Source organism: Centruroides vittatus, unplaced genomic scaffold, assembly GCF_030686945.1.
Source record: "Centruroides vittatus isolate TY-2023 unplaced genomic scaffold, ASM3068694v2 contig_391, whole genome shotgun sequence".
Classification (NCBI taxonomy): Eukaryota; Metazoa; Arthropoda; class Arachnida; order Scorpiones; family Buthidae; genus Centruroides; species Centruroides vittatus.
This window is the reverse complement of record NW_027122207.1, coordinates 611,356-638,965: the sequence shown is the minus strand read 5'-3', so window position 1 is coordinate 638,965 and position 27,610 is coordinate 611,356. Positions and strand designations below refer to the sequence as shown.

At 30.9% G+C, this 27,610-nt stretch overlaps 3 protein-coding genes across 9 annotated transcripts in view; 2 read left to right on the top strand and 1 right to left on the bottom strand.

The window, feature by feature from the left end:
• Positions 1 to 5,976, top strand: part of LOC136975875 (IQ motif and ubiquitin-like domain-containing protein) — a 31,020-nt gene extending 25,044 nt beyond the window's left edge. For 4 of the 5 annotated variants that reach the window (XM_067271020.1, XM_067271022.1, XM_067271021.1 and 1 more), the window contains exons 10-13: positions 1,038 to 1,310; positions 2,745 to 2,930; positions 3,020 to 3,284; positions 5,783 to 5,976. In XM_067271020.1, the coding sequence (XP_067127121.1) occupies positions 1,038 to 1,310; positions 2,745 to 2,930; positions 3,020 to 3,284; positions 5,783 to 5,814 (756 nt within the window). In that variant the 3' untranslated portion in view covers positions 5,815 to 5,976. The remainder of the gene's footprint in view (positions 1 to 1,037; positions 1,311 to 2,744; positions 2,931 to 3,019; positions 3,285 to 5,782) is intronic. The other variant, XM_067271024.1, reaches the window with a different exon arrangement.
• A 3,494-nt stretch (positions 5,977 to 9,470) lies between these two features.
• On the top strand, positions 9,471 to 12,435 carry LOC136975931 (uncharacterized). The gene is made up of 2 exons (XM_067271100.1): positions 9,471 to 10,177; positions 11,639 to 12,435. The coding sequence occupies exons 1-2, from the start codon at positions 9,587 to 9,589 to the stop codon at positions 11,783 to 11,785; spliced, it is 738 nt and encodes a 245-aa protein (XP_067127201.1). The 5' UTR covers positions 9,471 to 9,586; the 3' UTR covers positions 11,786 to 12,435.
• A 522-nt stretch (positions 12,436 to 12,957) lies between these two features.
• The window catches only part of LOC136975930 (nucleolar protein 8), a 32,564-nt gene continuing 17,911 nt past the window's right edge, over positions 12,958 to 27,610 (bottom strand). For all 3 annotated transcript variants that reach the window (XM_067271097.1, XM_067271099.1, XM_067271098.1), the window contains exons 10-11: positions 17,782 to 17,864; positions 12,958 to 13,337 (exon numbers count right to left, since the gene is read on the bottom strand). In XM_067271097.1, the coding sequence (XP_067127198.1) occupies positions 13,266 to 13,337; positions 17,782 to 17,864 (155 nt within the window). In that variant the 3' untranslated portion in view covers positions 12,958 to 13,265. The remainder of the gene's footprint in view (positions 13,338 to 17,781; positions 17,865 to 27,610) is intronic.

Here is a 27,610-nt window from a genome sequence, read left to right as displayed (position 1 = left end):
AATACTTGTCATATTTGCATCTTTAATGTTTCATAACATTGCTAAATTGAGTAACACAAATACCTATTTGGTGTATGATAAATTCTGTCAAATGCATAAATAATAATAATAATTTATTTTTATCTGTTCATTCACTAATTTCTATGTAAAATTAAGTTGTTAATTTACATTTTTTTACAAAATTATTGATGTTAATACAAAAAGATGTCAATAAAGCATAAAAAAAATTATAATATTAATTCTGTATCTTTTTAAATTTATATACAGAAAGTAGTATAAATGAATTTTTATAATAAATATTTTATAATACAATTTTTATAAACTTCTAGATGAAATATTAATGATGACATTTTTAAAACACGCATTCAAACACGCTGCTTTTCTAGAGTTCACATCTTTATTATTTAGATTTATATATTTTTTTTAATGAATATGTGATTTTTTTTTTTGACTGTTAATGTTCCTGAAGATGGACTGTCAAAATTTAAAAGTGCTAAAATAATAGAGACATGAACTCTGAAATAGTAGTGTTTTGAGTGAATAGGTTAACATGGTAGCTGTTTTATAGGTCAAATGAAGAATGGCAATGTTGACTATTAAGTTTCAAAACAGTCATAAGTGCAGTGTCAACTTTTGTCATTGCTATCTTATATAATTTCATTCCTAATAATACAATTAATTAATAAAACAACATGAAAATAATTAAAATTTTAGTACAGTAAATGTTGTGTATATCATTGGAAAAAAAAAAAAAACAATTATTAGAAATACAAGTGTCTAGATTTTCATCATGGAGAGTTACAGATACTTTGCTAAAATTATGTAGATTGATAAATTCTTTCAATAGAATAGTCAATATCATTGTAAGCACATAATTAAACCAAAACTGGCAATTCTCAAAATGATTGACTAAATTAGAGGATGATCTATCAGATGCCATGTGGATAATGGAAAATTAAAATCTACTTTTTAGTTTAAAATTTATATTTCTTTATGTGTGTAATAAAATCTAATAATATAAATATTTTTTGTTGTAGATTCCTACAGATCCAAGTATTTTTAAAAAACATCTGGTTTGTTGCAACAGCTGTAATTGTTATTTTACAGTAGTGCCAGATCGTGGTAGACAAATTATTAGTGATGTTCCATTCTACAGTAGGAAAAGACAGAAAAAATGCCCTCGCTGCATTTTCTTAGAAAATGAAGCCATTCATCGGAAAGACACTCAAGTATATGAACGTATTCTAAAGAATTTATGGAACAAAGAGAGAAACCTTGGAATCTCAACTGGTCTTGTCTTTTTTCTTAAGGTCAGGTTTTATTTAATAAAAATATTTTTATATTAAATCATTTTTAAAATATAATAATTAATATTCAAATCACCCAGTTAGAATCACAAATATAAAATTCATTATTAAATGTAAAGAGTGAGAATGCCACATTATTGGGTTAGGATGAATTTTTGATTACTTTAATTTGGTTAAAAAAGTTATTAACAAGTAAAAAGGATTTTCTTAATATATCACCATGTAACACAGAAATTAATAGATGATTTTAATAATTAAATTATTAGATTCATCTAGAAAAGAACAGCCCAAATTATGGCTTGAATCCATACACTTCTGCAAGCTAGTTTGATTTATTATCAATTACAATATCCAAACTTTAATTGAACTAGATTATTTCAATAAAATTAAAATTTTTTGTGTACCAAATATGCCTTCCACTATAGCCAGGGTTATTTGCCATACACTCTGCTTTGTTTTATAGATATATCATTTACCTTCTGGTTATATGATTTTTTGTATAACCAGAAACTTTACAACAATAAATCTAAAGAATAATTTTTTTATTTCAAGAAACCAAATCAATATCTTCATCTTTTTTACAATTAATCGTTCATTAATTAACTTCTTTCTAGTACCAATTTTAAATGTTAATGAAATTATAAATCCTCTTCTGAGTTTACAACTACAGCAATGCATATGATCTTAATAATAATTCATAACCACCAGCAGAGGATCCAGAAAATCTTTTAGAGGTGTATTTACCTTTCTTTCTTGTTAGTTATTTTAATAATTACATAGTATTTTTAGGTTATATTAATTTATACCTTTTGGTAATAAATAATTCTGATAAATTGTGTCATAAACATTTTATTGTTTAACCATTAATTTACAGGCCTAAAAAAAATTAATGTTGTTGTACAGGCTAACTAATAGTTTACAGATAATGGAGTAAGATAAAGAGAAATTTATATATTTTAGTAAATTTTTACATTCTTATAACTACGCACACATTTTACTTCAAAAAATTGTATTTTAATGCCAAACTATAGCAAAAAAAATAATTTTGTAATTAGAAGTACTCAAGGGTGGCAATCACCCCATTGCCCTCGTGGATCTGTCACTGATCCCTAATGATATTTATTTTTAAAATTGTTTCAAATCTTACATCAAAACTGTATAGTTAGATTATATTTTAGTAAATAACAATTTCATATAAAAGTTAAAAATAAACAAGAGTATATTTTTGTAATTAGATATTTAAATAAGAATATGTTTGCCTTTATTTTATTTAACACTGAATAAAAACATTAAAAAGATATTACTTATTATATAAAAATATTATTATTATATTTTTTGGTAATTTAATATACAGTAATATTGATGGAAACATATATATGTGTGTTCCATCAAACTTATTAGCAAATATTTGTTTTTTAATATCTTCTTATATTACAGAAAGGTGATATTCGTTATTTAGTTGAAAAAATATGGAAGAATCAGAGTCCCATCAGCGGTAATACCAATTTAGATGATCTTGTGTTAACAAGATGGAACAGAGATAAGGAATGGATGCCATGGAATAGCATTTTATTAACGGAAGATGAAGCCGAGGCTCACGATAAAATAGAGAGTATTTCTGACGTATGTTAATTATTATGTATTTAATAATACAATAATAAATAATTTATATATTAATATAATACTATTTTCAAATGTACATTTTTGTATAGATATATGCTCCAGCATTTTTTAAAAATGTTGAAAGAAAACAGTTGTTAGCTTCTGTACATTTTTCTTCTTTGCCTCATCTTCTTCCTTACATAGAAACTTGTCTTGTGCATAAACTTCCCAAATTGCCACAATTACAAAGACAGTTTATAAAAGTTAAATCTGATAAGCTGTCTCAGGAACATTCCTGTTCTGCTATGATCAACAATGAATACAACTATAGTGAATTGAAAACAACAGAAATAGAACTTAAGAAAGAACAAGAAGGTGAAATATTTGAGTAAAGAAAATATTTAAAAGGATGATTTGAATAAAATAAATAATTGTATATTGTTTAATAAAATTTATAACTCTCAATCCTTCAAAAATGAACCACAAATTTGTATAATTTAAGTTTGTAATTTTAATAAGATTTAAGAGTTTAGTTGGATTTTTGAAATAACAAAAATTATTTTAATAAATAAGCACTGTATAAAGTTAAAATTTTCTGTAAGATAACTAATTAATTAATTAAAGTAGAAGTTTAATAATTTCACATTATTCATAAACGAGAGAACAAAGAAAACAAATTATAAAATGCTAAATTTAAATAATATATAATTTTCTTATTAAAAATTGTATAAAATTAATAATTTTATAGTTTATTTTATTTTAATAATGTTTAATTTTTTCATAAAAATCTTTTTAAAAACAATGATTCAAGAATTCAAATTTCACAATAATGAACAATAATCTAAATTACTGAATTATGACATGACATATGTATGACATAGTCAATATTCATTACACTTTAGATTTAAGTCTTAATAAAGTTTAACTTAATAATAAAAAAAAACAGTGAAATTTAATATCACATTCTTACACTTTAATCTTTTAATAAAGTTTAAAGTTAAAATAGATTACTTTCTAAAAATACTTATTTTAATTTAATAAATGTTACTGAAACTAATTAGAATTTCTTAACAGCTAAATTTATCTTCCCCTAATAATTACATTTATTTAATATAATTTTAGCAACTAGTTTCAAATTACTATTATATATTAACTGTGTGCTTTATATTGATTATTAATAGTTAAAATTAGAATGCAATAGTCATAGCATTTATTTGTATTTTAAATGAACTACCCACTTTTATTATAATATATAGCAGACCTTGCAGTCAGTCATATTAACAAACTCCACCCCATATGCCCTATATTCAATCTCATTGGAATTATAGTGAAAGAGGTAAAATAAAAGTAAAAAACAATAGATTTAGAGGATGACAGATGAAACTTCTGTTTGTTTGAATCCACTCCACAACTTCAAAGATAATTTAGCATTTTTTTTTCCAGATTAATTACAGTTACTATTATTTATTTTTATAGTTATTTATTAGTATGTAATTTTATATTTATATATTTGAAAATGTAGAACAAATAAATTAATCATTATTAACATAAAAGAACAAAATAATAGTCGCAAATTAAAAATTTTATGTTATAAATCTGTTGTATTAAAAATTGGATTAATAGGACAAAGTTAAATTAGGTTCCAGTTAATTGTGACTGTTAGATTTCCACAACTTTGTATGAAACTAATTATGTATCATCAGCCATCTGTAAAAACTTAATTACAAAAAGAACTTTAATTAGAATTAATATTTAGGTGGAGCTAATTTTCCTGGTAAGATTTCATTCTTATCTTAAACAATAAATTCCATAAATAGAAAAATAGAGAAATAAATCTTTTATTATAGCTATATTATTCTATAAATTCATTTTTATTCATAAAAGTCATAAATACAGATATACTGAGTTTACTGTTTTTATATTCCATTCAAAGAACTATTATCTGTTCATCAAAAATGATTAGAAAGTTTATTATACCATAAATTTACTTTCCTGGTTAAATCCAGAAAAATATCTTAAAGGCATGTAATTACATGTATATTTATTATCAACTTCCTTATTTTTTTTTATATTCATTTAATGTATATATTTCAAAAATTAAAGATGTTAATTTCTTGATGTAAGTCAATGAACATTTAATTCAGGAAATGGCAGATGTTCAATATTTATAGGAAGTTATAAAATCGAGAATGACAAACTTTAGTCCTGTTTCGTAACTAATAGGTAAGGTCTGCGACAGTAAAAAATAAGACATTTGCATTATTATTCTCTTTGGGTGTGACTCTTCATTCGTTAACCCGCAATCCACACCTTTCGGCCATGTTAACAATCAAGAATTTCGGGTTCTGTAAATCGATTTAACCGAAATATACGACATTCCTTTAGAAAACGAACCAAAAAACTTAATAACACTAAAAATTGTACTTGTAAACGTATACTTTCTTTTGTTATTTAACTGTGTCTATAAAGATACATCTATTTGTATTAAGTACTGTTTCAGGCTGTTTTTATCAGGCAGCCTATAGGCCTACATTTTAGTCACGGCACGTATTGTTTTGCTTACATAAAAATAAAAGATTATCCAATTGACCTCCACACCTTTGTAATATACAGAAATCGATTAAGAACTATACTTTTCCTTTTAACTGAGATTTTATCTACAAAAGTTACCCAACCGAAACCAAATATTTAATATGCATTATATGTAACTACATAATCGATAATAATAGCATTTTCTATAAATTAAATTACTGTTATTACGAATATTTTTGAGAAATTTGTAAGGAAATTATGTAAAATTATCCTCGAGATTGTGAACGATAAATTTGTTCGACAGAATTGTTTTATAAACATGTTTAATATTTTGTTTTCAGTAGAAAAAGATAATTGTGGAATTACGGAGTGAGTCGGTTACAATCAGTGGCGTAACTACTATTAAATACGGTTAAGCAACGCTTAAAAACCCGTGACGTAAGAGGTCCAGACCGGGCCCTAGGCACTGTTTCTACGGAATTGTATAAATATCAGAATTCTTTAATTACATTAAAAATATATTAGCATCTTTGTATGTGTGTTTTGTAAAATGTTGTGTAATTTTGCACCACAACACTTTATATTATAACAGTATACAAATAAGAAAATACTGACTATGTCATTTGTGTTTTGTGATTTTGTAATTTTTCTTTACGTTTGTTTCTTTTTTGTTACAACTAATAGCTTTTTTTTTTTTTTTTTTATCTTCTTGTAGATTCCTTTTTTGAAATTTTTTCCTTTTTATTCGATTTAAATTTTCTTACAACAAAATAAATTTTTAATATACCTAACTACAATAAAATGAAAATATTTTCTAACATTTAAAAGTTTTTATACTGTCATGAATGTAAAAGGACTAGGCTCTAAGCATCGGAAGACCCTTTGTGGTATTTTGCTTAAGGAAAAAATTCCTAGTTATTCCACTGTTACGATTGACTTTTTCCGAAATTACAAGAATTGTCTTATTACTAATTCTACTATAAAATTTACCTCTTGCGTTTAAATTTATATAATAGCAAATTTTAATAGAGAATCCAGCGTTGAATTTAAAGATCTTCCGGGGGATAATCTTCAAATTCTTCTTCTTGTAATATTAATAAGCCGATCTCGGTTTCCCCCCTTTTCATTTTAGACTCGGTTTTTGTACACGAATTGCTTTCAAAGATAAAAAGGTACAAACGAATCGAATCGATTCCGAATTGGATTTTATATAAATGGCAAAAAATTTGCCATTCCAGTTCCAAACGGAAATCTAAACACGAAGATGTAAATTTTGAATGGAGTTCCAACTAATTTCGGTCGTATTATTACTTGTATTATAACTTCTACCCGTTACGCTCGGCCGTAAAGGCTGTTTATTGTCTACAAATTACTCGTTACGCTTTCGAGAATGGCGAGATTGTATCTAGCGATAAGAATACTTTTTCCGTTAGGAGACTCCAAAGGTGCATTTGTAATTATATGCGGGAAGATTATGTATAGATTGCACGATTTCTCGAACCGTGCGAATCGAAATTAACAAAAAGAATCGATAGGAGAAAAATGTAGAACAAGGACGAAGTATCGACGAATGGCATTTTTGACGAGACGTTCCGGAGACCTGCCCGTCGACCTTGTGTCGAACATCAAAAACGGACACTTCCTCGCCATACGCGACCTTGCAACAGATCTGGCGCTTTCGGGAAAAGAAATTCTCTTTGTTCTATGAAAGTTTTTTTTTTCTAATTCGATTCTAGAAACAAAAGTTCCTTCGTCGATCCGTCATTTAAATTCGAACAAAGCTCGTGACAAAAACTTTTTTCTACCGACGTAATTACGAACCGCTCGTATTTATTTCTCGCTATAAATAATTTTTAAAACGTTATAATCGAATGAACTGCCGAAAGTTTAATCACTACAAAAAATAATTACTGTATAAAATCGTTCGACTTTCTTACAGATTTATCAGAATTTACCGAAGCGAATTTATAAATGCCATAAAACTTGTATCCATCGTTTCGACTTAGGGAGCCAATATCATCAAAAAATTACAAAACATTGCAAATTTACAAGGGAACAAGCAGTTTAACGAATTTTATACATCTGTTTGCAATAACGTAACTGTTATAAACCATATGCGTGACAAGGTTTACAAATAATTTCATGCAAATATAATGCTTGAACTGTATCTTCTAGCTCTGAAATAGGGATATACTCGGTTACATTGCAGAATAGGCCTATTTATATTCTTAATTAATATGGTAAAATCGATTAGAAAACGTAAATTTACGTTTAAATATCTGAATTGTATTTCTTAATTTGTTCCTTCGGTTTTCAAAATTACCCTAAATTAGTTCATTTCGTAAACGGAAAGTATTAATTAAGATAAATTTCTGTCGGTGGTTTACCCGATGTCATTAAACGCCTCTCTGTTACGAAGTCCTCGATGACAGATAAAAATTAAGAGGAGGAATTCATTATACCCGGAAAATCGACCGTTGCTGATACTAGCGAGAGCTTTACAAGGTTAAAAAAAATAAACAAGGAACTTATTTTCCGAATTTAGAATTAGTAAGATTAGGTTTTGTTCTCATTCGAGATTTTTTTAAACTAAATTCTTCGATTTTTCGACGTCAACCGAATAAAATCGAAAGAAAATAGGCTATTAAACCACGGTAAAAAAAATTTTGTTTTTATTTTAAATTTAGCTGTTTTTACGTTTCAAATTTACAGTAGCGTATCGTAGATATGGCAAATTCCTATCAAAAGTTATCTGATTTACGGTATATTGTTTGTTATATTTTGATTTCGGAAAGGAAGGGTCGAGTCGACTTTCCGTCGGTGGACATCACGCACCGCGGAAAGAAACAAAGCAAACGTTGTTTAGGCCCGCTCTATCGACTCTTAATTGTTTTCGTCGTATCTCTCTCCCGTTATTAGACACGCAGCAAAATCGACCGGTGCAAAAATAAAACCGGCAACAAACACTATTTTTAGGAGGTGGATACACGGTCGAGCGACCCACCGGGGTCAGAATTTTTGCTTCACCTCCCCCATAAGACTTAACCCAACGATACCTCTTACTTCATACATCGATGCCCGTCGACATTTTTTTTTTAAATTACCGACAATAAAATTCGATTTGAGTTTTAAATCATTTTTTCCCCTCCCTTCTTCATAATGTCTGATACGAGTTAAAATTAATTTTTTCACCGTTAGAGAAAATTAGCGTTAGATATTTAGGTTTCTGTTTTCGCCATCCATTAGCTTAAACGACCCGTAATGATTCTGGTCGATCTATAAGCGTGTTAAATTTTTTTTTAATTTTAAACGACTATTTTGAAAAGCGAGAAATCACTAAAAATGCCAATAAAAACTGCTTTTTATAAAGTCTGAAACAGTTTTGTTCCGCCTTTTCTTCTGTCTTTACGCAATTTTATAGACATTAAATAATAATTCGGGAACGTATTTCTCACGTTAGACACGCGCGTGTTTATTAACACAAATTTATAAAACGAATAAATTAACGTGGCAAGAATTTTCGAACACGAAGGAGAAAAACGATGGACGGATCGGAGTAAACAATCGGCTTTTAAAATTCGAAGCATTGAAGGAAAAAAACGAGGAGGGGGGAAGAAAATGTAGACCGTGAGAGGGCGAGAAAAGTACCGAAAACATCGAAAGAAAAAAGATGTTTTTCGTGTTTAAGTGCCGCATCCCGCTAGTATTCTTTCAGTTGTTTGGCACCTATCGTTCCGTGACCGCGTTCACGTGACCTCCTTTTCGCACCGATGGTCATTTTCTCGAAACGCAACTCCCGCCCGCATTTTCGTGTTTATTTTAAATCGCGTTACCTATTTATAAATTTTAAAAAAGACGATTATTTTTTAACCTCACGCCGACGACCAACTCTTTCCGAACTCATTTAAATAAAGTCTAACCCGGTAGACCTTTTTTTTCTTTTTATTGTTTCGATATAATCGAGTGGCGATTTACCTCCGTTCTTCGAACCCGTTTAAAGCGCCTAAACGTTATTCCGCGGAGATTTAAAAACGAAACAGATTTAAAAAAGAAAAAAAAATCGAAACCGGTTGTCGGAAACTCGATTTACAATGGTTCGTTAGTCAGTCAGAACGGAGGAAACATTGGGGAAGAGCGGCACGATTATGAGAAGTCGTCAGACCACTACGCGCGAATCGACGGACGAACGACGTTGCACGTGTCGCCTGCAACCTCCACAATGCGCGTACGCCAAGTATCATCGCGCGCAACAGCATGCTAACTGTACAGAGGAGGGAAATATGACGACGAAACAAGAGTACGCGCTCCCCGACGTGGATTATCAACTGGACTACAAAATACCCAGGATCAAACTAGAAAACGGTTCCTACAAGGAGAGAAAAGTGGATAAAGATAAGGAAGAAAGCGAGATCTGGATTAAGGATAATCAGAAGACGAAAAAGGAGGAGGAAGTGTGTAGGAAATGTCAGCATCCCGTCTACGCTACAGAAAGGATAGAATTAAATCAGCAGGCGGTATACCACGATCGATGTTTTAGGTGCGGAGAGTGCGGTGTCAAGTTGACTCTTAGCAATTTTTGTACCGACCTTCGCTTGAAGGAAGACGTGTATTGTCGATCTCACAGACCTTTAGTGACGGGACGAGTCGATGCCACCTCCATGCACATCGATGTGGCCAAGAGGACGCCCAAATTAGAAATGATCAATGCACAGATTCGAGGACCGGCCGCTGGAACGGTAAGCTTTATCCAACGTACTCTTGTAATAAAACAATTTCACAAGAAATCGTACGCAAAATGACAATATAAAGAAAACTTTACGCTTCGTTCCAAAAATTTCTCTCCTAATTTTGCTTTTCTATCTTAAATTACTCGGTTAATATCCATTATCGGAGTTTAACCGGGTGGAAAGTTATTTAATTTAGTATGAAGCCGCGAGCGGTAAAATAATGTTCTTAAAATATTATAATCGTCCAGTAATTTTTTTTATTGAAATTTTTTCGTAATCGCCGTAATACATCTGTCATTTTGTCATAGCTTTATTTTTCAAAGAAAAAAAAACGATAACGATAATTGATACAATTATATGGAAGCTTAACTGCCATTATTTCTATTATATGTAGTATTTACAAAAACATTTCATCTTATGTTTAGATATAATGATGAAATAGTCCTCACTTCATATTAATGTAAAATCAAAGCTTTTACTCCATTTCTCAGATGTAATTTATTATATATTATTTAAGCATTTTATACTTAAAATGTCATTAATGTCTAATATAATCGATAATGTTTATCTTATCTTTTATTGGAGTAATATGAAATAATTTCATTTTTAATCAAATTTTTAACCTTAAAGATTTAATGCAAAATGTGTTATATCATATTGAAAAAATGTTATTAAAATATTTCACTGATTAATAATTTGTTTAACAAAGAAAGTAATGGAAAATCACTGTCACTACTGTTAGAAAGAGTTATTATTTAGTGCAAAAGCAAAAGAAGCCATTCAAAATTCAAAAATGTATTAGTCAACAGAGAAAGTCTGTTTTTTTTTCAAAATTTTTTTTAATATCAGTTAACTGATACTAAAAAAGTCCTGTAAAATAATACTGACCCATGTAAAAAATATTAAATACATCTTTATTAAGCTTATCATACCAATTGCATTTCATGAGTAAATTACTGTATAAAACAATATGTTTAGTATCATCTAAACGGGGAATTACTACGAAAGAGCCACTTTTAAAACTTTTGAACTGACGCAGGCCACACACAAGAGAATAAAGAAATAAAATGCAGATAAATCACAATTGGTATATGATTATAAATTAACATAAGTATACTAAATTTGACTTCTGGATCTGATGTGAACATATTTGAATATTTGGTTGAATATTAGTCACTGCTAGTTTTAAATTAGTTTTGATGTGTCTGTTAGCTGATTTCTTGTTTACATTTTACTAAAGTCACTGCAGAAAAATCTGTTCACATACATAACTTGTAGAAAATAATGATAAAATTTTTGCAGCATGCTTCCTTAAGGTGGGAAATTGATATATGTTTACTAATATTTTGTGCGATACGGCTGAGCAAAATATTAATGCGGGTTGCGAGTTGCCCACACGATTTAGACTTACAAAATTTGTTTAAAATAAACTCCAACTAAATAAAATGTAACTGTGTTTTTATTTTACAGGGAGCCAAATATGATGCAAATGCTCTTTGTATTCAGTCTGCTCTGAAGTCACCGAAAGTGTGGGAGAGACCTTCCTCCTGTTTTCAAACTGCACATATTGCAAACGACGTGATCAAAGGAGACGTCATCGGTCTGAAATACATGTGATGACACGAAATTTTAATACTTTTGTACAAAATGTCTTGACGTCGGACCGATTCTCGTTATTACAGAAATACCGTCTCGGGCAAACTGATACTTGTCGAAAACCACAACAGATATTCTTTGAGTTAATTCTCCATATGAACTATTTACATTATGGTTTAAATTTAAAAACTAGAATTAAAGAGTTTCCTAGTTGCTATAGAAATAATAATAATGCTACTACATAAATGAATCTAGACAGTATATTTTCATAAAAGTATATTAAAAAGAACAATGAAAAGACAGAAATTTTTTAATCATTTTATTCAAAATAATATGAATTATTTTTAAGACATTGACCTAAAGATTTTATGGTTTTGTACATTATAAATATTGAAGGATTTCTATTTATTTCCAGAATCTTTAAAAGAAACTTGGATAATGAAATTAATTGTTCTTGACAGAGTCATGGCCAACAACAAATGAGCTTAAACAATATGGAAACTTGATTTACTTTCATATTTAATCTTACTTATTCTATCAAAATTACCACTTAAGCAACCAGTTTTGCACTTGCATTTTCATAGTATTTTTTTGTAAACTAACAAAAAAGTACTTACTGCATGCTATATAAACTATAATTTTAAATACAATCAAAATTTATCATATAAAATACTTTGTCTACAGTTTTTATGTCAATTATATCTTATTGATTTAAAATTTTCTAATAATGTGCAAATTATTATTCCTATTAAAAACAATGTGTCAAAGAAATATGAGTATATCATTTATTGTACAGAAAAGAACTATTCAAACTTGTCAATTCTCTTACTACTTTGTCAAAAAATCTTATGCAAATTTGAAGAAATAAAATAAATTTTTTAAAGATTTTCTATTAAATATTTGACAATTAAATTTAAAAACCAAAGCCATTTTTTGTAAATTTATGAATAATTAAAATTAGGTTAAAATTATTCGCTTTAATCTTACATTTTATGTATATTAGTTAGTTTAAAAACTTATTAATTTTATCATTTACATGAAATAGAAAACAACTCAAAAATAATTACAGGAAGTTTACTGTCACATCATTCAATTTACTTATTAGTCAGACAAATAAAGAAAAATAGGAAATACTGGAAAACCCGTTTTCAAGATGAGCGACTTTTAACCTAAATCCAAATCGACTGCTTTTTTTTTAATTTTATTTATTTACAGTATAAAATACAAGTTTTTAAATGTCTGTATATAAAATGTAGCATAACAGATGGTATTTTACGAAGTTGTTAAGCCATGACGTTTGTTTCAAAAATTATTATTTCAAATTATTTATTTTAAATTAATTTTAGATATATTCTGGTTTTACTTTCAGTTTGGACAAACATTGATCTGTTTCCATTTATATTTTCATTAGTCACACTATAATATCATTTATAAATAGTTTATTTCCACATTATTGTAAAATATTGTACAGAAAATATTTAAAAACTTCACTATATTCTCTTTATTTTCTTCTTTTTCTCTTATTATTAAATAAAACTCTATGTTTGAAAGTTTTCACTTTTGAATGAATTATCTGAAAACATTAATAATATTAATATTTTTACTACAGGAATTAACAGAAAATTATTTTAAATTTTTTAAAACTAAAATTATCATATTCTAGCTTTATATTTTAATGCAATGATTTGCTGATAAACCTCAAAATGTTAAAGATTTCTTGAAAAATACTGCTCAAAGATTGCATGCTTTATCACATTAACTATGAAGAAACAAGATACTAAACATATAATAAATCTATTTTCCATTATGAAAATTTTATACTTTATAAACTAATTGTCCGAAAATTAAAATGTCCAAAAATTTTTAAAACATTTCATAAAAATTACAAGTAAATGTCTTGGTTTAGAAAAAATATATCTGCAAATATTAACCTAGATACTAAACACTAATCATTTCCTAAATTATATTAATTATTAATGCTAATTAATAATAAATTATTTAACAGCTGACTTAAGGAGTGTTTAAGTGTGTAATTGATAACATTCTTGCATATTAAGTAAGAATTTTAAGTTTAAATGCTATTCTGAGTCATGTCTTTTAATATATTTTAAATTTGATTAAATTAGTCAGGTGTGTAAATATCTTTCAATAATTAAATTTAATAAGTTTTAGAAAAACAATGACTCTGAAAGGAATTCAAAACTGTAACCATTAATATACACCACCCAATTATTTCTAGTTGAATGATATACACATTGATCCTAAATTGGTTATTAAATAATTTATTAGCCAAAATTAGTAACAAGTATAATTTGGCAAATGATTATTCATAAAAACATTAAATAAATAGTAAAAAAAGTACAACTTAATACTAGAAAATTTTAACTAATATTGCTTATAATTTAAAAGTTGATACTGATGTTGAAAATATTGCTATAACTCATAACAAATATATTTTTATTATAATAATAAAATATATAAAGAAATTTTTGAGTAAGTTCAAATATTAATTTAGTTATCATCATCTATGAATGGAGGTGTAATACATCACTGGATTAATATGAGCTATGCAAAATACTTCTTGAATAGGTGATTAACCCTCTGCGACATTAATATAATCATTATAATTTAGCAAATCTTTTGAGGTATTCATTTTTGAAACATTTCAATTTTAGCCTATAATATTCAATTTTATTAAATATTGCTTTTTTGTAATAAATAAATAATAAATTTAACTCTTCAAACTAATTTAATGTTCAAAACCTATTGACTAGAATTTTTTTTATAAATTCCTGAGTGAACTGGTATTTAAACAGAATTGCCAGCCCATAGTATACATTTTACAATGATTATTAAAATGAAAAGAAAATAATCTTAGTGAATTTGAAATAAAAATATACTTTTCCTTTTACACAAAACAAATAAATAACAATTTATATCAAGCTTTTATTAGTTACATATTAACTGCTGGTGACAGAGATAAAAAAAATATATGTGAAGACTCATGAACTCCAATTACTTTTTGAGTAAATTATGATGGTTGAAAATTATATCTATAGTAAAAGTAATCAGCTATTCTTTCAGTGAAAATATACACTCTTATTTATATATAAAGTCTATAAACATGTGCTTATACAGTAGAGCATCGATTATCCGACCCCCGATTAACCAACCGCGTTCTAGTCGGCAAATTCAAATGTCCGCTAGTGATGTGGCACTACAATATTTGGTTATGTCTTGGCTACTTTAATATTATTTTTGTTAAATTTTTGCATGTTTTAGCTGGCAGCACTGGCTCGACCATGAAAGGGAGGCTAGTATTTAGACCAGACCTAATACACTATACTAATAATGTATTTTTTCATACTTTTTGGTTATCTGACTTTTCAGTTATCCGACCAACCCCAGTCCCCAATTGAGTCGGATAATTGATGCTCTACTGTATTTGCATATTATGCAGTAAATTTACTTATTTATCAATGAAATTTATTTATTTCAATCTTCCCTAGAATTTATACTTTATATATATTCACCAACAAAAGCTCTTGTAATTTCATTTTCTAATATTTTTAAATAAAATTTTTTTAAATAAAAAAATGTGTATATATAATTTTCAAAGTTAATGAATATCAAAACTGAAATAATTTAGTTGCAATATATTAAAAATTATCAGAAAAACTATTAATAATTTAGAACTATTCATATAATGTAAAGCTGATTATCTAGATCAAGATTTTTTAATGAACATAAAAGTGATTGGTGTTATATTATATTAAATAGAAACTTCTCCAATGAGTTTATTGATAAGAATTATAAAAGTATAGTAGTTTACCTATTAGCACTTAAATATTTGATAATTAACAAGGTTGCAATAAATTTTAAATTATATAAATGAAGACCTTGAACAAGATCAACTTGATTGGTAAGTTATCACTCATTCCAATAAAAAAAATTCATTTGAATTAGAATTAATTCATAAATACCAGTTATAAAATTTAAATCAGTCAAAGAAAACAAGATCATAGTAATGGATAACAAACTGAAAAAATTTTAAGTAATTCTTCCTGATAATTTGATAAAGATATTGAAAATCTGAAATTTATATATGCAGGAGTGGAAATATATGGAAAAGGGATAAAGTTCATATTATTGAATTTTTTTTAATACTAATTTTGAGGAATCTATACATTCTTTTGTCTTTTTTATAATGAAATGTCAAATTTTTAGATAGTATAAAAATAATGGACTAGTATTCAGAAAAAACAATGTTCATATTTTCGAATTTCTAACTAATTTTGAGTTTGTTCATTTTGTACTCTTTTATATATGTATTTACCATTTTTTTTTTAAAATCTTTATTTCTTTTACAACAAATTGATCCTAAAGTATTATAAAAATGAGACTTTTGCCTTAGATGAGAGAAAAATGAATAAACTCTGTTCATCTGTTTTTCTAAGGATAGCACAAAACTGGCATTTCTATACTTGTTAAGGGAGGTCAGAAGCACTTTCAAACATGTTTTTGGCTTTCTTTACTAGCCACCTTCAAGTTGCATAGAATATCAAATATGTATTCAATATTCTATAAAACCTGATTATGGTTGTATCAAAGCTGAAAACATTCATTTTAATTAATAAAAAGATTTCAAAGATTTCAATAATAATAAAATTCAATAATTTTAATAATTGCAGTAGGTAAATTAGAAAAAATTGCATTAGTCAATTGCTATTCAGTCTGAAATTTTAATTTTATCTTATCATTAATAAGATAAAATTAAAATTTCAGACTGAATAGCAATCAACTAATGCAATTTTTTCTAATTTACCTACTTGATATGAGACTGACTGCTTTAATAAATCTTATTGATTTACTTTTTTAATTTTCCAACAAATTTGAAGACAAAACAAGACTCCAAGCTCTCATAATTTATGAAGCTAATTTATCTGTATTTAAAGATACTACTTATGGATTATTTTAAGAAGGAATTTTGTAATGAGTGACTCTTTCTATTAACATATAGTCAATATCAGTTCATCAAATGAGAAATGAATGCAGAAGTTTCTTCTTTGTTTCTTTCTTTTTTCTTTGTTATTGCTAAGAAGAATTTCAATAGTGATGATGTAAATTAATTTTTTTTAAATCTGATCTAATCTTTAATTTTAAAAAAATATCATTTTAAGCATATGAAAATTTGCTAATTACAAAATTAAATATGGTACTATGAAAACATTCATATCTATACAGAAAACTAAGTATATTATTACACTTAAGAATAAAAATTTGCATGTTTTATATTTTTTTGTTATTTAACAATGTATGAAAAATTAATTATCACAGTTTTAGATAAAAATTATCTGATCACTTTCATCAAAGCCTCCTAAAAAGAAATTCTAGATTTAATTCACATCTTACAGTTAACTACATTGTAATTCTTTAAGTAGAATAAGAATTACTGAAAAAAAGCCTGCTCTGTATTATTTAAGAGCTCCGAAAGAAGCCTAGTGCTCATTTGGAAGTCACTCTTCACCATGTTATTGTCTCCATGCAACTCCCTCACCCTCAAGATGCTTGACATTTGGGTCAATTTGTACAAGCAAATAAATAATACTAACTAACCATTTATCTCCACCTTCCCTACACCTCTCTATGTGTTTGTCTCCACATTTCTAAGTGCATGTGCATAGACACTGTGATTTTTAAAATGTTTTTAAAATTTTATGTTCTAAGTTATGTATTCTATTTGGTTAATGCCATTTCGTTTTTGTGCTTTACAATTTTGTTCTGAAAAAGCATTCAATTTCAGTTATTCCCTGAAGACTACATTTATAGGAATGTTGAAAGTGCTTGCAAAGAATTAAAAGCTCGTTAATGCCATTTCGTGTCGATTTATTCTTCTCTTTTAAGTACATATATTGGTGTAACGTCCAAGCTAGGTTTTTACATTACTTTACAAGACTTACTAAATAAAATTGATTTTTAAAAATATTAAAATTTGTTTATTTTTAAATAAAACTTACATTTAGCATTTTAGGTCTCATTTCTTTCCACCATAATGAAATTTCTTCATCTGTTTCTGTTCTCTTAAAAAATTTTACTCCTTCTGAAAATATTTTATATATAATTTTAATAAACAATTACAGCAAGAAATAAACATATATATTAAAATTTGTTGATAATGCAAATCTGTATTTTAACTACATAAAAAGTAAAAATATTAGTAAAATTAAAATGATTATGTACTTTTTGAGTATTCATTATTTTTTATTTGCATTATAATCATCAGGGTAAAGGGTTCATTTTATTTTGTGGTAATACAGTAGAGAGTCGTTAATCGGAACGCTGGTAATCAGAATGGCCAGTAATCGAAACGATTTTCAGTCGGACTGTGTCGTGCTGAATCGAACGTTTTTGATACTAGATTTATTTCTAAAGTATAATTTTCATGTTTTTATATTCTTCAATATATTTATTTTGTTTGTACAAAAAGAAATAATTTTTAACGATACAATAGCCTCGATTATTATTATAAAAATTTTCATTAGGCTTAAAATTGACGAAAATTCAACGCAAAGCGACACGCAACGGAGAAAAATTCAACACAAACTGACACGCAATGGAGAAAAATTTGAACATCAGACAGGTTAATGTATTTTTTCGTACATAATGGGTAATCGAAACAAATGACTAATCGGAACAACCCCAGTCCCCAATTGATTCCGATTTTCGACTCTCTACTGTAATTCCATAATTTTACAAAAATATTCATTTTTTTGGAATTATTTAAATTTTTTTCATTATTAGGCTATTTTCTATTAATAATTACATTATGTTTGCCACTATTATAGTTTTATTAAAGTAGCTACAAATATAATAAAAATAGTATTTTTAAAATTGGTAGATAATATTTAACAGATTGTATTTAACAAAAAGAAAACTTTTGCCTACAACAATTTAACATATTCATGTATTTTGTATATATTCTGTAAATTCTAAATTTAATTTTGTAATTATGACTGTATGTTTTTTACTAAATAGCCAATAAGAATTATTTCTCGGTTGGTTGGTTGGTAATAGTTTTTTGGCACAAAGGCAACACAGGCCAAGCTGCGCCACAACACATGGTATAAATAAATAAATCAATAAATAATAATAATAAATAGAATAAAATAGAACAAAATAAAACAACAGAAAAAAACCAAAAAAAAACGTAGAACCGATAACAAAAATAAATAACAATTAAAGTGTATATAGTAACAAGGTATAAATATAAAATAAACAAACAACTAAATCTGTTTATAAATATTTGTAACTTTTAGAAAGTTTAGTAATTTATCAACATTTGGCCTCTGGCCCAAAATCTCGTTAAAACTTGCATTTCCAAAATGCTGCCTACGAATCCTTTCAGAGGCAGTGCAATTGCTCAGTATGTGCTTAACGCTTACAGTACAATTGCAATACTGACACACAGGCTGGTCATCACCCGTCAGAAGGTATTCATGAGTCAGTCGAGTGTGTCCAATTCTCAAACGAGTAAGAATGACCTCTGATCTCCTGTCATAAGGTTTCTTCTGTGTCCAATTTTCAATCACAGGTTTGATCTCGTGTAGTTTATTGTGGAATTGTGCGTTCCACACATTTTGCCATCTCTCCTCTAGTCGTTTTTTAACAACTAGCTTCAAGTCACCTCCTTCAACAAACATTGCATGCTGAGAAGGACCCGCTGACTTTGCAGCTGCATCAGCTGCTTCATTCCCTTTTATACCTACATGGCCTGGGACCCAACAAAATTTTACAAAAATATTACTCGCAATAAGATGGCAAAACAGTTTGCGAATTTTAATCACTATAGAGTGAGAACTAGGTTCATGTGAGATCAAAGCCTGAAGTGCACTAACTGAGTCGGTGTAAATAACACAGCGACGATGACCTTTACTAATTATATATTTTAAGGCTAGGTAAATAGCCTGCAACTCTGCAGTAAAGATGGAAGAATTCGATGCGATTTGTTCTGCCACGATCTCATCCTGGCAGACAAAGGCTGAGCCAACGTAATCAACCGATTTCGATCCATCAGTATAAATAGGAATTAAATTCCTGTCGTAGTGTTGAATTTCTGCAAAGTGCTGCCTATAGATGTAGTCCGGGGTGGAATCCTTAGGAAACTGCTTTAAGCTAAAGTCAACATTAATCACAGGAGTTGACCAAGGTGATATATTATCGACCTCGACCTGTGAAATGTTGCTTGTGTCCAGGTCAATCGTGCTGCTTACATTCTCCATTCTAATGTCAAATGTAGGGACACAACTTGGGCGAGCTGTAAATAATCTTTTCAGCTGAGTATCTGATACTCTACAATAAACTGAAGGTTTAGCCAGAAATTTCTGTTTAATGTAATAAAACAAAGACAACTGCTCTCTCCTGAGAGATAGTGGAGGCTCATAAGCATCCACGTACAAACTTTGAACAGGAGAAGTTCGAAATGCACCAGTGCACAAACGCAATGCTTGATGGTGGATTGGATCCAGCATCCGAAGAGTAGATTCTCGCGCAGAGCCATAAACAACACATCCATAATCCAGCTTAGAGCGAACGAGGGCTCTATATATCCTGAGCATCGAACATTTGTCTGCTCCCCAGGATGAGCAGCATAATACCTTTAAAAGGTTCAGAGATTTTAAACATCTACTCTTCAAATTGCGCAAGTGTGATAAGAACGTCAGTTTTTGGTCAAACACAACACCCAAAAACTTTGCCTCATTGACTATTGGGATTTTAACCCCATTTAGGTGAATTTCCGGGTCCAGGTGCAAACCACGCCTTCGGCAAAAGTGGATACAGGAGGTCTTCTCTGCATTAAAAGTAAAACCATTGATCTTGGACCAATTGTCTATGCGGTTTAGCGAGGTTTGCAGCTGTCTCTCGATGAAACCCATGTTACTAGACTGGCAGGAGATCTGAAAGTCATCCACATACAGAGTGTGTTTCACACTGGGAGGAAGACACTTAGCTATGCTGTTAATTTTTACTAGGAACAGAGTCACACTCAAAATACAACCTTGAGGAACACCTTCTTCTTGTGTGAAAGGCCTAGAAAAAGTGTTGCCCATCCTGACTTGGAATCTACGATTCTGCAGGAAGTTTTTTATAAAAATTGGCAAATTACCCCGCAATCCGAATTTGTGCAGATCACGGAGTATACCGTATCGCCAGCAGCGATCGTAGGCCTTCTCTATATCAAAAAACACAGACACTAAGTGCTGCCGTCTAACAAACGCTTCGCGTATAGATGTTTCAAGAATTACTAAATTGTCTGTGGTACTTCTGTTCCTACGAAATCCACTCTGATGTGGTGAAAAGTAGTTCTTTTCCTCTAAGAGGAACATCAGGCGTCTGTTTACCATTCTCTCGAAAAGTTTGCAGAGACAACTAGTCAGAGAAATTGGTCTATAATTAGAGGGATTTTTGTGGTCTTTACCTGGCTTGGGTATGGGAATGATGATAGATAGCCTCCAAGAGTCTGGAAAAGTATGTTCTGTCCATATTCTGTTAAACAGATTCAGAAGATTACTGAGGGAATTGTCTGATAGATTTTTAATCATGCTGTAGTGGATTTTATCCGGGCCTACAGCAGTATTCCCCGAGCGAGAGATTGCTGTACATAGTTCTATTCTGCTGAATGGCACATTATATTCCTCATTAGATGGGGAGTGGAAGTTTAGATATTGTTTTTCAGATCGCACTTTGTAAGCCTGAAAATCCTTTGTATACATAATATTGCTGGATGAGGACGAAAATGTTTCACCCAAACAATCAGCAATACCTTTTATGTCACTGATTATTGTGCCATTATTTTCCAGCATGGACAGAGAGTGAGAAGCATATTTCCCGTTAATTTTATGGATTTTATCCCAGACCGCTTTTGAGCTGGTGGAAGATGTTATGCTAGATACATACTTCCTCCAAGAATCCCTTTGGCTTTGCCTCCTTATTTTTCTGGCATTTGCCTTTGCTTTTTTAAAAGCTATCAAATTCTCAGCAGTGGGGTATCTTCTGAAGATCCCCCATGCTTTCTTTTGTTTTTTAAATGCTACCTCACAATTCTGATCCCACCATGGTTTCGGATGTTTTGGATATCTGGTTGACGTTTTCCCCATTGTTTTTTCGGCTGCCTGAATAATACTCGATGTGACAACTTCTACTGCATCATTGATATCGGCAGTATTGACCATTTCCTCAGTGATGTTAGCCAAAGAGGAAAATGTAGGCCAATCTGCCGTTTCAAATTTCCAGCGTGGTGGACGGGCTGTTTCACAGCTTTCTCTGCCTCGATATTCTAAAAATATTGGGAAGTGGTCGCTGGAAAGTGGATTACATCCAACCTTCCATGTAAACGCTGAAAACAGATTTGGACTAGCTAATGTCAAATCAATGGCAGTAAATGTTCTTGTTGGGGCGTGGAAGTATGTCACTTCTCCAGTATTAAATAAATAGAGTTGGTGATTGCCTATAAATCTCTCAATGGCCCTGCCTCGACGGTTTATGTCGGGACTGCCCCACATTGGGTTGTGGCCATTGAAATCACCGAGTAAAAGGAATGGAGTCGGCAGTTGTTCAACCAAGGCATCCAATTCATCTTCATCAATTCTGACATCTGGTGGCAAGTATATGGAACAAACTGTGACAGTAACGCCAATTGAAATTCTGACTGCCACAGCTTGCAGCTCTGTTGTTATTTGTACCGGTAAGGACGGGATGCGGTTTGAAACCAGTATAGCCACACCTCCGCTGGCACGGTTGTGGCTATCGTCATCCTTACGATAAAGATTGAATCCTTTTAAAGAAATATTTTCTCCAGGTTTCAGATGGGTTTCCTGGAGTGCCACACAGAGAGATGAGGTAGATAATGTCAAGTGTTTAATGTCAGAAAAGTTGTTGCGGAAACCACGACAGTTCCATTGGATTATTTTGTTATCCATTATGTGTTTGAGGTAGCATTCTTCGCAAAAGTGTCCCTCTTCAATTTCACAGAGGATTTTCCTTTTGGAGGTGAAATTGGTTGTGGCACCTCCATATTATTCTCTTCATCAGAGATATCAGAGAACTCACTCATAGATTGAGCCTCTGATTTTTTAGATTTAGAGAGAGCTGCTTTCACTCTCTGTTTGTTTAGTGGGTTCTTACTTGCCTTCTTAGAACCCAGGTTTCTTGTTGTGACCCCTGTTTTAGGTAGGGGTGCTTTTGCTTTTAGATTCTCTTTTTCTGGTGTTTCTTTTGATGGGATCAGTAGACATTTCGCATGGCAAGTGAGAGATTCTTTCGGAGAAACTGAAATATTCGTTTGAACTGCACATGTCTTTGTGGATTTCAAAACAGCTGCAAATGTCTTCTGTTTCAATGGTGCACTTGAAGTGACCATGCGCCGAGCCTCTAGGTAAGGTATGTTGCTAACTGTTTTCACTCGTTGGATTTCTTTCTCTCTCTGCCATGCAGGGCATTTCCGGGAGTAGGCAGGATGGGCGTCTTTGCAATTCACACAGCATGGAGTATTGGTACACTCAGCACTCTGGTGACCTTCACTTCCACACTGTGCACATACGCTCTTTCCTCTGCAGGATGTTTGAGAATGTCCAAACCGCTGGCATTTGAAGCAGCGCAGTGGGTTTGGAACATATGGTCGAACTGGACAGCGCAGATATCCTGCAGTAACAAATGATGGTAATGTTGGCTTTCCAAAAGTGAGAATGAGATGTTTAGTTGGTATCAACTTGCCATCACGACGAATGGAGATGCGTCGGACAGCAGTGACACCTTGATCTGAAAGACCGATCTGGATATCTGATTCATCTTCAGACATCAGATCGACCTCAGATATCACACCACGTGATGAGTTCAAACTTGCGTGTGGTGTGATGGTGACTGTTATGTCTCCTAGAGATGTCATTTTCAAAAGCTTTGCTGACTGTTGAGAGGAGGCTGCTTCTATCAGTAGGTCCCCTGACCTCAATTTTTGTATTTTCTTTAAATGTCCAATAGTTGATTCAAACAACTTTTGAATTAGGAAAGGGGAACACTTAGACATCGGTTTTTCAGTAGTACTATGTACTATGAGATAAATTGGTTGGTTGGAGGAACTGACCTCCTTTGGTTGTGATGCAATGGTGCTTGTGGTTTTTGAATTTGTTGAATCCATGTTTAAAAATAACTATTCAGCTCCTAGTGACCCCACCCACCATGGGGTCCAACAAGGGGATGCCGTCACATGGGAGACTCCCATAGACCGTCACACCAGGGTTTCCCAGGAGCTATACCCTCACAATGCAGTCAAGAAGAGCACATCTTGCCTGACGTGTCCGCCCGGTCTGCATCGATCGGTTGACTCCAAGCCGAGGTCAAGAATGACTCACCGACCAGCCGATTGACTCAAACGGAGCCTGATTTGAGCCTCCCGTTTATCCGAAGCAGGGGCCAAAGCAGTGTGTTGGGGACGGTATGTTGCCCCTCAACTACCAGGATCCCCCTTTCCGGCATACGGGCCACCACGCACGGCAAACACGTGGGTGGGCGTTCAGATCCCAGGGATGGTAAAGAAGAAATACCAAACCATCTCTGGGAGGTCCCCTCACCACGGACAGGAACCCACATCGAGGGGAAGAATTATTTCTCACAACTGTTTCATGATTTTAATGACGGTATAATGTCAAATCATGAGGAAGCAAACTGATAGATAATTCCAGAATGTATAGTGGAAAATAAAACAGATTCAATGTTGGATATTAAACTAATGTAGGGAAAAATAATAAGTTAATTGTATATATTCTGTATATATTCTACATGTAAATTCTTGAATATCATAATGATAACAATAAAAAGAATTGAAATAAGAATTCCTTTTGCATTTCATCTCTTTAGGAAAAGAAGAGATAATTCTCATTGAATCAAAGTTTATTGATTTATTAGAGAAAGCAAAAAAAAAAAAACCTTTCTATGGATACCACAGAACTTGAAACATAGCTCATAGAAGTCAAAACCAACTGCAACATTTTGCATCACTTTGAACATTCTCTAGTAATAAGTAGTTGTGAATGCTTGACATTGCTTGAACTTTTAAGGGGATGGGAATCAGTGAGGTTGGGTTGGGAGAGGGTGATAAAAACAATGGTCTTAGAAACTAACTATTCCAGTAGTCACCATTATAGGTAACTTTTTGTAATTTTTGAGTTGTACCCATATGTAAACCAGAAATAACTATTAAATGTATTCTGTAATTTCTTATATAGTTTTATCATTATATATAATAAGGACTGAAGAGGGGATTTGCCCCAAAATGCATTTCCTTTCATAAAAAATAAAATTTACTTTTTCCATCAAAAAGTGTTCCTGTACGATAAGTTCTCCACAGCAATTTTGTGCTTAATTCAAAAGAACATACAATATCACAAGGGTTAGACATCAAAATTAGCCAAAACTGCTAAAATAATTGGAATTTATTTTTGTCTGGACACCTGTCAAAGAAATGACATATGATCTGCAAAAAAAAAAAAAAAAATTTTGCATAATGCACTGTAAGATGAAAAAGCTCAAAGTGAAGTAGTAAAAGGCTTTGGATATTCACAGTCAGCAATTTCCAAAGTGTGGAAAAAATTTAAGACTACATATACAATTTCAAACTTTGGACTTAGTGGTTGACCTCATGTCAGGGTGCAAGTGTCAGAATAAACCATTACATGCTATTTGCAATAAAATGTGTTGATTATCCTCCAACGAAATGAATCGTAAATGGTTAAAAATATTTAATGCCAAATTTAGTAATAGAACAGTGAGAAATCATCTTAATGACATGGGATTCTCATTTTGTAAGGCAAAGAAGAAATCTTATCTTACCAAAAAAAAAAAAATTGAATTGGACCAAAGAAAGAAAATCACAGACTGTGAATGATTGGTCAAAGATTATATTCAGTGATGAAACAAGGACATGTGTTGAATGTGAAGATGATGTTGGATGATTTATCTGGCAGAGGAGAAATATGATGAAGACTGCATAAACAATGACTATTAAATTTGCCCAAGCATTTACAATATGGGCATGTGTGTGTGTAGAAGGACCTGGAGAAATTGTGTATTATTAATGGGAATGTTTAATAATACAGTGGTGCCTCATATAACGTACTTAATCCGTTCCAGGTGCACGTCTGTTAAGTGAAACGTCCATTATACGAAACGCATTTTCCCATAGAAATGCATGTTAAAACTTCTAATTCATTCCGCAGCATAAAATAACTGTACTGTATCATAGAAAAATGAACATGGGGTGTGTTCTTTTATTCCTCTACATAACTCTGCGCGAGCGACATCTGTTTACAAATTCCTGCGGAATGCGTTCCTAAATTCTGGTGGGAGTGTGCGCCATCGAATGGCAAAAATGGCCACTTGTAATAGTAGTTTACGGTAAAAAGCAACATGGCAAGTTTCGTTTCCGGGTCCATTATGTGGTTTTATGAATGAAAATTTAAAAATTGTGAAAGCGCAAGTCAGTGCACACGGTGATGTAAGTGTCTTTAGGAATTTTTTTCAAATGATAGCCCGCATTCTAATTTTTTTCGTGGCTATTTTGAATGCTCTTTCAACAAATAATCCATTTTATGGTTAAATTTTACAATTGGGCCCCTTCTTTTGCCTTTAAAAGCTCATATTTTAGAATTATAGATTCCTCCATCATGATACTATCGATAGTGCAAGCGCTGCCATCGTTCTTTCTTTCACCGTCGTTCCTAAATGCCTACAAACAGCAGCACACTCCTGTAGTAGCAGAGATGCAGAGCGACTGCTATTAAAGAACGCACCCATGGAGCAGTCACCAATTATGCTGGAAAGTCCACTGTTCGCAGCCAGTCCGTTATTTGAGGCATATGTTATATGAGGCACCATGTACACATTTCTCCAAGATTCACCTAATGTCTCAGCATTAACATTCCCATATCAAAACATTGGATGTATTTCTCATTCCTACAATTGAAGGACTGTATGGAGATTGGCCTGTCATCTTTCAAGACAATAATGCTTCCTGTCACTGTGCTAGCTCAGTCAAAACTTTTCTTTGATAGAGGAACATTGAAACCATGTCCTGGCTATCACAGTCACCTGATATAAACCCCATAGAAAACTTGTGGGGAAAACTGAAGCAGTACATTGATGAACAATATCCAACTTATAAAACTGACCTGAAGCTTGCATTCAAAATTAGCATCAGTGACTGCCTTAAGTTGGAAGCAATACCATGCAGATTAGAAGCTGTAATCAAAAGTGACAGCACAAAGTATTAAATATTTCAGTTATTTTCCAAATTTTTTCCAATGTTACTTTACTTCAACAAATTATAATAATTGTTATATTTCTTATAGCCAAATATATTTTGGACAGATAAAAGCAACTAATGTTACTATTTCATTAAATAAATTGTTGATTTTTTTGTGCACATACATAACCTCTCATTACACCTCTGAAATGTTGATTTGATTTATCCCAGGTAATTATTTCAAACTTTTTGCCTGGGCTTGTAAACTAAAGAATTTTGGATTTCTCTCTCTCCCTCTCTGGATGGGAACCTTTGGTCTTCTTGAAGAATTCTTCCTTCTGTGAATAACACCTTTCATGACAAAAATGTTAACAATGATTGAACTTCACACAATCCTCTGGATAATTTCACTGCTTGACAACCCTTTTTCCTTTTCCCATTGCTAGAAAACAACTCATTTGAAGTCTGCAGAGACTAATACAAGCATGTGACACAGCAAAAACAATTTTTGGTATTAAAAAAAATCAATACTCACTAAATAAACATAGTGCCAT